Source organism: Aspergillus foveolatus (assembly GCF_047715535.1).
Source record: "Aspergillus foveolatus strain CBS 279.81 unplaced genomic scaffold BDW70scaffold_222, whole genome shotgun sequence".
NCBI lineage: Eukaryota > Fungi > Ascomycota > Eurotiomycetes > Eurotiales > Aspergillaceae > Aspergillus > Aspergillus foveolatus.
In genome coordinates, this window is record NW_027396286.1 from 1 (window position 1) to 9,874 (window position 9,874).

Genomic DNA, 9,874 nt, shown 5'->3' on the forward strand with positions numbered 1-9,874 from the left:
CGTTGAAAATAGCTTCAAATATTGAAAATTGGCGGTTACGGTGTGGCTCACCCACAGCGGGAAGCGGTGTGGGTGGGCTGGAAGTCACGGATAGTCGTCGTCGGAGGTACCGTTTGGATCCACACCCCTTTCAAGCAGGAATCGGGTCATGGGCTCGCTTTGTTGGACGCGCGGGGCGACGGCGGAGAAGAGGAGATCCGGCTCTAGCGTCGCGCCGTGTGCAAGGTAGAGTTCGAGTAGCGAGGTATCTGGATTCCGGGCGCTCGCGATCGCGCGGGCCAGGGGGGGAATCCCTCGTGGTCCGCGGAGGTTGGGATCCGCGCCAGCCGAGAGGAGGACTGCGGCGCATGCGGGATTGAGAATCATGCTGTTTTATCACATTTCAAGTCAGTAACCCCCTTAATAGCTCACTCACTCAATTAGGATCAGCTGCCGACAGGGTTTATTCTCTGGTCCAATGAGGCCGGAACGTACAGTGGGTCGCCGTTGGACAGCCTGATGTTGGGGTCCAGGCCGCGATCAAGAAACTGGCGAACGATGCGAGGATCCTGGTGATGGTGTCTTCCTGGAAGAGCGTCTGCTGCTCGTATTGTGAGGCGAGCCCCTGCTTCAAAGAGAGCGGCCACGATATCAGCGCGTGCCAGGAGTGTTGCAAAGTAGAGGCCCTCGTCCAGGTCTTCATCGGTTAAGCGCCCGGTGGCAATGGCTCCCTGCGCTTTTGACAAGTCATTGAAGTAGCAGGCATCAAGGAGCTCTCGCCTAGAGGTATCATTGGACTCCATTGTAGCGAAATGCCGCACAGCCGGTGCCTGTGGTGAGAGGGAGACTGTTGGGTTGAGGTTTAATTGGGCTTGGTTGGGAAGTAACTTATTTCCTCGGGAACCATAAATTACTAACGGCTAAATCAAAGCATACTATAGTAATACAGCACTCTTTCATCTACTCCATATATAACCAAGACTAAAGTGCAGCACAGACTTTCTCTAGTATTATTGCGTAATTCCCCTACTACTTTGAAAAATATTCCTCAAATATTTCTTTACATACTATAATATCAATGCTAGTTTTGGGAAATGATATATCTGTGTAGCTACAGTACTACCCCTATTAATTGATCAATACAATTGGAAAGATTCAAATCTGCAGCTCTATTCATAAGTTTAAATCTCGTATTATAGTATCACTATTTTTTTGAGGCCCAGAAGCAAGTTCGGAGCGCCTGCCCACAGTGGCGTAAGCGGCTCCCGTTGATTCGCCTTGATCGATGCGGCAGCTTCGCCTCTTTTCTAATAACTTAGCTCCTGGTCAGTGCTTGAGATCTTGAATGGTGTGGCCTTTTCAGTTGGATTCTAGGGCGAGTGGCCAATTGGACTTCTGGACTGATGTTACCTCTGAGGGTGCTAAGCCAACACTCTGAGATCCTGGATCCTATTCACTCCGAGAGCCGAAAATTTCGGTTTAAGCGATGTCTCAGAAGTTAGTATAACAGACAGTGTGCGGCTGGTCAATCGGATCATTATACGCTTTTGTCCTAGACCCTTGTTCGAACAATATGAGCAATGGAAGTGGTACGCCATATACCTAGTATACTTTTTTTGTACGATCTTCCAATCGCGTATATTATGTGCAGGGTCTCATCGATTTGTTTGACAGTTTGCCAGATTGCTTTGTTCATCGGAAATAATGATGCTCGCTTCCTCTCTTGTCCTGCTGTTCTCTATACTCTCTTGCTGCAATGGCGCTGATGATTACTTCTTTGTCGGGGACCTCGCCCAATATACCACAAATGGAGTTCGTCCCCCTGTTGAAGCTTGTCTCAATTTCAATGAGAGACAGAACCAGAGGGCTCCCTGTCTGACACTCCTTTAGGTCCCTACTCCCAGTCTGTCCGGATCCGTGATAGACGTGACTGCAGTGGGCGATCCCGCCGACAATGGGATCCTGATGTTTCTGTCTCCAGACATGGAGTCGAGCCTGGAATCTGCTATGGACAGCGACTGCGCAGAGCTCGACTCGGAGTGCTACCAAGCCGTTATAGACGTTCTTGAAGACACTGATAGCGTCCTTACGAGTCGTAGCCTTGAGGGGCGCAACCTCCTGTATCTAGGGGCCGGAGCCGTAGCCCTAGCTGCAATAATATACCCGCTGCTGTGGGGCGAGGAAGAGCACAGAGTCCCTGAACCTCTTGTGATCCCCCCGGCGCAGTTGGAGGACTCCTTTAATCTGGAAACAGCTACAGCTATTGTTGTTGTTACCCAAGGCGCCCCGGGGCCCGCAATTACCGCGCCCCCAGAGCAGGACAAAGCGACTGGGTAAGAATGCTCCCCCCCGAGTCCCCAACCCCTTCTCCTTGTTGGTACTAGAGTTCCTAGGATAACCATAGGGCAGGCCTCCAGCTGGCTGTTATTACAACCCTTGCAACTGCAGGAAATGGCGGGAGCGCAGGAGACGTCGAGATCCAGCTTCAGGTAGATGTAGCATACCACCTACAGTCGCTACTCTCCGGGTCAGACAACAACAACTGTGACATTGGTGATGATTTCTTCAACTCGGGCACTATCCACACGCGCGATCTAGGCCTGAGCACTGTCACATGCGGCGCCCAGAACATTCTCGCCGACGCAATCGACCACGACGGCTTTCCCAACTGGCTCCTCATGAACCCGGCACGACTACCATGGACCAATGCTGAGGTGGTTGCGGCCGTAAATACGGTCATTCGGTGGGCGCTCAATTCTGCAACGAGGCTCAACACGGCTATTAGGCCCGGCGAGCTGCAGGGGTTAGCGGTTGGCGCGTTCGCCCTGTCGTGGATCTACTTCAACAATGGTAACATCGCGTCGAGCAATATCATCCCGGCCGCGTCGCTCCGCGGCGGACCCAGCGCAACTCAATGCCCGCTACAAACGGCCGTGCAATGCGGGGCAGAGTGTGGCGTGCACTCGTGGGCGCCCCAGTTCGATTGCACGACGACCTGCTCCACCGTCACCAGCTGCAACGCGCAATCAACCATTACTACAACAGCAACGAGCACGTTCCCTGCGGGCGCTGGATCAACCAGTCTTCCCTCTGGAGGCAAGGGACAGCAGATTGCCGTGGCATCGTACATCAACCCGCTCGCGGACCCGGCGGCCTGGAATCGGCTCATCGCGTATGATTCAGACAAGATGCCTGTCCTCGTCGCCAACGTGGTCAATGGGCCTGACTCGGCGGTTGATTCGGACTGGAAGGATGTCATCACTCGAGGTGCAGCTTCTGGCAAGACCGTGCTCGGCTACGTCAGAACTGGGTATCTCGGGGTGAGCGTTCAGAAATTCACCACGCGGTTAGGCTCGGGAGATCTCGCCGACTGGACCGCGCAGATTGAGGAAGACATTGACATGTGGTACACGCTCTATGGCGATAACATTGGCGGTATCTTCTTCGACGAGGGGTGGCCTGAATGCGGAGCGAACAATGAATACGTTGACCTTTACAAGTATATCAACAACTACACCAAACGGAAACACCCTGGCGCGTTTACCGTCCTCAACCCTGGGTCCCCGATGGCATCTTTCTTTGAGGATACCATGGACACTCTCCTTACATTTGAGCTGTCCTACGATGCATACAAGAACTCGTACACGCCTAATGACTGGACGCCCAAGGACCCGCGCAAGCTCTGGCATATCATCTACGACGTTCCCGAATCTGCAGTGGCTGAGGTTGCCCAGCTGGCGAAGGATCGCGGGGTATCGTTTATTGAAATCACAAATGATGTTATGGCCAATCCATACGATACCCTACCAAGCGAGTCTTACATGCAGGCCATGCTCGATGCAGTCGAGGGCGGGTCGTTGCTGAATGAAGATGCCTCGTCATGGCCGTCCAAGGGCGGCAGTGCGGGCGCCGTCTGGATTGTCGGTTCTCGACTCGGACTACAGCTCTGCCAAACTATCCTGGAACGCAGCCTCCAACGCGCTCGGATACCACGTTTACTCGGGAGACAGCATCATCGCGAGCGTCCCCAGCTCCATGACCGCCCTTACACTCGGCGGCCTCGCATCCGGAAAAAGCTACACCCTCCACGTCGCTGCCGTCGGAGGCAGCGGGAAGCTCAGTGTCGCCTCCAACACCGTGACAGTCTCGACAAAGTCCCTACCAGGCGGGAACACAATTTCCAACTACAAGGCTGTCCCGGGTACAGACTCGAGCACATTCACCGCAGACATCCTGGTCCCCTACGCCTTCATCCGGCTATACCTCTGGGACTCGGTCGGCTGCGAATTCGACACGGACCCCGGGTGGAGCGTCAACTTCAAGGTGGACGAGTACGTCTGCACGCACTACATGGTCGAAGGCACGACGCTGTACAAGTACAGCGGGACGCTCCCGGACGGGTCCAGCGCTCCACCGTGGGCCTGGACATCCATGGGCGCCATCACGCTGGATGTCACGGGGTACACGTACAAGTGGACATTACCCATTGGGACGTCGACCATTGACACGAGTAAATTCGTCGTGCAGGCGCAGGGCTACAACCCGCTGATTAACGTCTTCGAGCCGGACCCGGGGGCTTACGATTGTAAGGGGTCGAGCATGTGTACGACGCCGGGGTTGTTGGCCTGGTGCGATCATGCCGTTAACTATTTGCATCGGGATGATGAGCCGTTTTATACAGCCAAGTAAGTCATTTATCCACCCTTCCCCTGTCTTCCTCGCGATTCCGGTTCCCTCTCCCGCTAACCTCAGCTACGCTGTTACAGCACGGGCTCCCTAAGCGGAAACTGCTGGGGCGACCAGACACGCGGGTGCGGCGTGTTCATCCAGGGCGACTCGAGCTGCACGATCAGCGGAAACGACATGTGGGACGCGTACCAGGATATCCGCAACATCGGCGGGTGTGGCAAGTGCGGCTCCTTTCATCGGAGCGACGGGTGCCTGGTTACAATCAATTATATCTATCAGTGTGATAACCATGCTGCCAGGATGGGGAATTTAAGGCTTATGAGTGCGGGCGAGGGTGATGGCGATGCTAATACTACTAGTGCTGGTGCGCTAGATTCTGGGGATTCTGGGATGGGGCTTGGGTTTGTCTATGCGGATTAATTCAACTGATTGAAGGATTCAGAGTTTGGGTATATGGGAATGTACTTTGATAGATTAAATAGGTTGAATAGACTAAGAGAATCAATAAATTTGAGGGTAGGACTGTGGAACTGTTGTGCCATCAGCCCCTGGAGACCATCATGCTATTATTGTGCTTGAACAGGGCATTCGGTGCGAGCTGAGACTAACAGCTACATGCCGCCGAACCATCATGAGGGCCGCTCACAAAGTGGTTGTTTTCAAGGTTCCTTCATATCCTGACAAATGGTCCAGCAGCATGAGCTATGAAGTGCGAAAAGAGCTTGGAAGCTTGAAATAAGTCTAGTCTAACATCCAACATCCAAACTGGACCTCACCAAGACGGCGGAATCCAATACTCCCGCCAATGCTCCTCCGTATCCGCCTCCCTAAACTTCTCAATCCCGCCCTTCACGCCGTGCTCGTCAACCTCCCAATCCCCCTTCTCCACCCTCTCCGCCCAATTATCCAACACCTTGTCGATAGTCACTGAATGGGAGTTTGTAATCCCATTCGTCATTCCAGCCTGATACAGATCCCCGCGGGCATCACGCGGCTTAGGGTTCTCGTCTAGATGATCGCAGTCGGTCAGCCCGAACGGTTCGCCATTAGATTTTCGAGCGTATCCGCGCCGACCTATAGCAAATGGTAATATGAGGTGGCATCCATTACTACAAAATTGGGGCCGGCGCTGAACGACGCGGTCGATGTAGAATCCAGGTCCGACATTGTCGAGTCCGAGGTGCCTGTCACGGGGTATGGGGTGCTTTCCATCTCCATTTCTAGCTGCGTCTGCTTCCGTTGTGTCGATCTGGAAGAGGCGGAGGGGGCAGTTTCCTGGAAACTGGCCTACATTTTTGCGTGGGGACGTGACGAAGTCGGTTATGGGTTGATGTGCGAACTCTGGGATGGTTGGGAAGCGGATTCCCGGGGCGATGCAGCGGAATGAGACTTTGGTGTCGGAGATGGCGCCTAGGAATTTGTGGGTGAATGATGAAGGGGGGAGGATGTCGGCGTTGTATGTTGCTGGATCATGCCATGGGAGGGCCGTGAGGGCAGGCTGAGGCTGGGGCTTGTCTTTATTCCTGGTCTGCATTGCGATCCGGAACTCGATTGCGTCAGTAAGACGTTTGAACGCAGTTGCTGCTCTCTCCACATCTATCTTCATGTACTGATGGATTACCCAGGGTTCGACTACGCCAATCTTGGGATCTCCGTCTAGAAGGGCAGCCTGCTCTTTGGAAACCGCTTCCACCTTTCCTTCATCGACCATCTGGAGATAGGAGTCCAGAATGACTTCTAGAGGCATCCAGCCCCATTCGTGACTGGTGACCATCCTAGTATCATTCCAATCCTCGATAAAGCTCGCTTTCATAGTCTCCTGGTCGAAGCTGTCAATACATCAGCACGCGTCATTGTCAAGGGCTGAGAAAGGGCAGCATGAGCATGAGCATGAATTGGAACATACAGAAGACCCTCATCATCTCCAAGTCGAAAATGGCTCGACTCGTAAAGCTTCAGAAATCTTCCAGTCTCATCATAAATACTATAGCTCTCTTCATCCCGGAAGAACCCCTCCGGAAACTTCAAAGCCCCTAGGAAGACGAAAAGGCACCCCATAGTAGGCGTCACGTCTTCATCCAGTGCGCGCTTGAGGAACTCAATTAGGGACGGATGTAGAGCGTTAGCAACGTCATCGGGCGGGGCTCTAGCCTCCCACCAGGATAGAGGTGCAGAGGGCATGTTGCCGCCTAGCGCTTTTACAACTCTGGTTAGGAGCTCGTTGTGGAGAGCTGCACAACGTTCATAGTCCATAGAGTCGGGCCCGAAGTCACGGAGGGGACTGGTTGGTGTTATACGGGGAAATCCAGGGGGAAGGCCGCTAGATGGATCATTGATAGACAAGGGCAAGTCATGTCCAGATGAGGCCATTGAGATGGAGATGAAAGAGATGAGTACCCAGCAGGGAAGATGCGATGATGATTCAATAGGATGGTAGGTATACTTCCAAGGAGAGTGCAACGTGCGGGGGTCGCAGCTCGGCGTGGTTCAGGATTCTGCCATCGTGGCTCAGAAATGCCAAGCCCGGTTTCTGAACCACGCCGTGAGTCAGAGGTATAGTCCGCGCGGGTTTGCGGGCCACCTCGCGGCTATCACGGTGCCTGCCCGGTTATCCTAAGCATGGTGCTTAGGATAAGCTCTATTGTAGGAACTGTCTGAGTCTCATCCCGGACACGGTGCCCGGAATGGGCTTATTCTGCCGCTGCTGACTGCCCAGACCGCCGAGACTTCTTGAGCTCCAGCTTCAACCCAAATCAGAACCTTGAGCTACATCTTGTGTTGTCTATATACCTGTTGATAGCCTGACTCTATAGCCTGCCTTTTATATCTACTCTATTATTCTGTTTTGAATATATTCCTGAGCCTGCCCCTTGACAATATCAAGGTATTCAGCCTTTTTAAGGTAGTATACTACAGGGCGTTCCTGTTTGTCCTTATCATCCAGGATTGAATTATTGTCAGAATCATCCTCCAGATTATTATCACTTTCTTATTTGGGTGCACTCTCCAAGATTTCATTATAGGTGCTCTTGTCAGAGAAGATGTATGATACATCAGTGCTAGTGCTGCTGTCATCATCTAACCCAACTACTTAACTAATGTGTTACATGGCAGATAGATAAGGGAGGAAGGTCTTGTTGGCTGCAAGAAAGTATAGAGTAGGAGAACAAGGCTGATCATGAAAACAGGAAATAAAGGAGAGATAATGCTTGGGGAAGGTTGTATGGAAGCCGGTTGAAAGCGGAGAGAGGGGGAGAATCATGGCTGCTGAAGGCTTTAAAATAACTGGAGAGAAGACGGTCGCAAGGGGAGCCGAAAATAGCTCCCTCCTCAGACAATTAAGGGACGTTGAAAGATGACGAGAACTCGCCCCTCAGCGGCAGCATGGTGCGCGGGTGTCAAGAGGAACCAGGCACCAGAAGCAGGGCGACCAACTAGCACGGGCTGTTGTGGTAATTGCGTTGGCCGTGCGATTATTTATACTTGATGCCAAGACTGCTGAGCATTAGCAGGTTGCGTAAAACAGCGTCAAGGGTAGCCGTTTTTGGCTGCTGGATAACTATTTCATCGTTAAAGGGGGTATATTGTTATTTGGAGTTACCTCTAGCATCTTACTTGTACGCACTTTAACTCTACAAGATATAGAGCCGTTGCTGTATATCTCAGCCCTGCTTTCTCTCATGAGCCCCACAAGGACCATGACTAGTCTTTATACTAGTTGGACGTGGCTAGGACAAGGGTATTGGTAAGTCAATCAAGGCAAAGGAGCTTACGACAGAGCAGCCAGGGTTAGGAAGGACCTGAAAGGCAGATCCCTCTGTAACACATAGCTTTTAAATCTTTTCAACTTTGGTTGTGGCACTTGTCTTGATCAATGGTTCCAGGCTCAAGGTAGGTATGGTTCTGCGTGGGCCAGGGGATAACAAAGCTTGCAGAGGTAGGAAGAAGTTATTATTTTTATTAATATCAGGTAATGGGTCTAAGCCCTGGCAGATCAGGTAGACATCTTGAACTGGATACCAGATCTCTTTCCCATCAAGGACTGCTTGCATCTTGGTAAACCAAGTCTCAGCATTCTTGTATGACAGTATCTCCAGATCAGAGACCTTCAGGGATAGGAAGCTGTCAGATGCCATGGTAGGAGCAAGGCAGTATCTCTAGCTGTTGAGTATTGCTAGGTAGGGTTTGTAAGCCTAGTCTAGCAGCCCGGGCTCATAACCAATGTAGCGAAATCTACGGTTGGTCAGAGGAAGTTGGCATAGAATAGAGAGAACTAAGTGAATATTGTCAAAGGGAGCGAGCTCATGGACTTAGTTAGAAAACAGAAAGAAAGATGGCAGATACACGTGTCATCTTATATAGCCCCTCACTGTTGGATGTATCAACTACTCCAACTCCAAGCGCTAAGCCATATTCATAACAGATATGATCCGAAAACCATGGCTCACCTAACTCATATATTAAAGCCATCCTCAGCTACGTAGACGTCTGTTAATGACGGTGACCAACTGAAGAAATACTTGTGATTCTCTACATAATCTTGCCGTATCTCCTAATAATATCTCGATATGGCCTTAGAGACCCCTGTCCAGGAGAATGAGAAAAAGGGAGTCCGTTCGAAAAAGGCATTCCGGCAAATGAGAGAATGACGAAGGGAAGGCATCATTAAAAAGGACTATGAGTATAGCAAGTTATGCGAAGCGGATGTTTGTCTAGGCATCCGGTTGAGGGGTTCTGGTCGGGTGTTCACGTTCTTAGCTGACCAGAGTGGGTTTTGGTCCTCTTTTGAGTCATAATTGGTAGGATTCCTTTCTGGTAGGCAATGGAGACACTAATCCTCTACAGGAAAAGTATGGAGCATCCGTATCGATGTAATTACCAGCATCAACTGTCGAATAATATAAACAAATGAAGGTCTGATTCTTCCAATCTAGCTCTATAGAGCAGCTTTAAATACACAAGAAATAATAATCAACCTAGCCTTATATGGCAGTTAGAAGAGATATAACTTTTGAACCGTGGAAATAGCAGAAGTCTCTGCATAACCATCAGCGAGCCGGAGCTTGCAGTTCCGATATCCCAAATAGGAAAGTTCCGTATATGGCTAGCTGTAGACTACGGCATATCCGCGGATATGAGATAGCAAATGCTATCCATATCGTATCCATGCGGATACCAGATACCTGAGTTGCTATCTTTATCCACA

At 51.3% G+C, this 9,874-nt stretch overlaps 4 protein-coding genes across 4 annotated transcripts; 1 reads left to right on the plus strand and 3 right to left on the minus strand.

Moving 5' to 3' along the window:
• Positions 1-867, minus strand: BDW70DRAFT_146003 (uncharacterized protein). Its single transcript, XM_073738525.1, has 2 exons — positions 475-867; positions 1-367 (listed from the first exon to the last, which is right to left on the minus strand). The coding sequence occupies exons 1-2, from the start codon at positions 780-782 to the stop codon at positions 85-87; spliced, it is 591 nt and encodes a 196-aa protein (XP_073590541.1). The 5' UTR covers positions 783-867; the 3' UTR covers positions 1-84.
• An 819-nt stretch (positions 868-1,686) lies between these two features.
• Positions 1,687-5,088, plus strand: BDW70DRAFT_165165 (uncharacterized protein; the record flags this gene model as incomplete). Its single annotated transcript, XM_073741667.1, has 5 exons — positions 1,687-1,791; positions 1,870-2,312; positions 2,384-3,903; positions 3,950-4,664; positions 4,746-5,088. The coding sequence occupies 5 exons, from the start codon at positions 1,687-1,689 to the stop codon at positions 5,086-5,088; spliced, it is 3,126 nt and encodes a 1,041-aa protein (XP_073590542.1).
• Positions 5,089-5,438: 350 nt separating this feature from the next.
• Positions 5,439-7,282, minus strand: BDW70DRAFT_49229 (uncharacterized protein; the record flags this gene model as incomplete). The annotated part of the gene is made up of 2 exons (XM_073744130.1): positions 6,575-7,282; positions 5,439-6,497 (listed from the first exon to the last, which is right to left on the minus strand). The coding sequence occupies exons 1-2, from the start codon at positions 7,036-7,038 to the stop codon at positions 5,441-5,443; spliced, it is 1,521 nt and encodes a 506-aa protein (XP_073590543.1). The 5' UTR covers positions 7,039-7,282.
• A 1,219-nt stretch (positions 7,283-8,501) lies between these two features.
• Positions 8,502-8,804, minus strand: BDW70DRAFT_154716 (uncharacterized protein; the record flags this gene model as incomplete). Its single annotated transcript, XM_073739910.1, has 1 exon — positions 8,502-8,804. One exon carries the CDS (start codon positions 8,802-8,804, stop codon positions 8,502-8,504), a length of 303 nt encoding a protein of 100 aa, XP_073590544.1.
• Between the last annotated feature and the right edge of the window lie 1,070 nt (positions 8,805-9,874).

Excerpts from the sequence above, each read along its gene's own strand:
- BDW70DRAFT_146003 (XM_073738525.1), bottom strand. The coding sequence starts at position 782 with ATGGAGTCCAATGATACCTCTAGGCGAGAGCTCCTTGATGCCTGCTAC. Across the intron at positions 368-474 it reads CTGTCCAACGGCGACCCACT|CATGATTCTCAATCCCGCAT; the intron begins GTACGTTCCGGC and ends GTGATAAAACAG.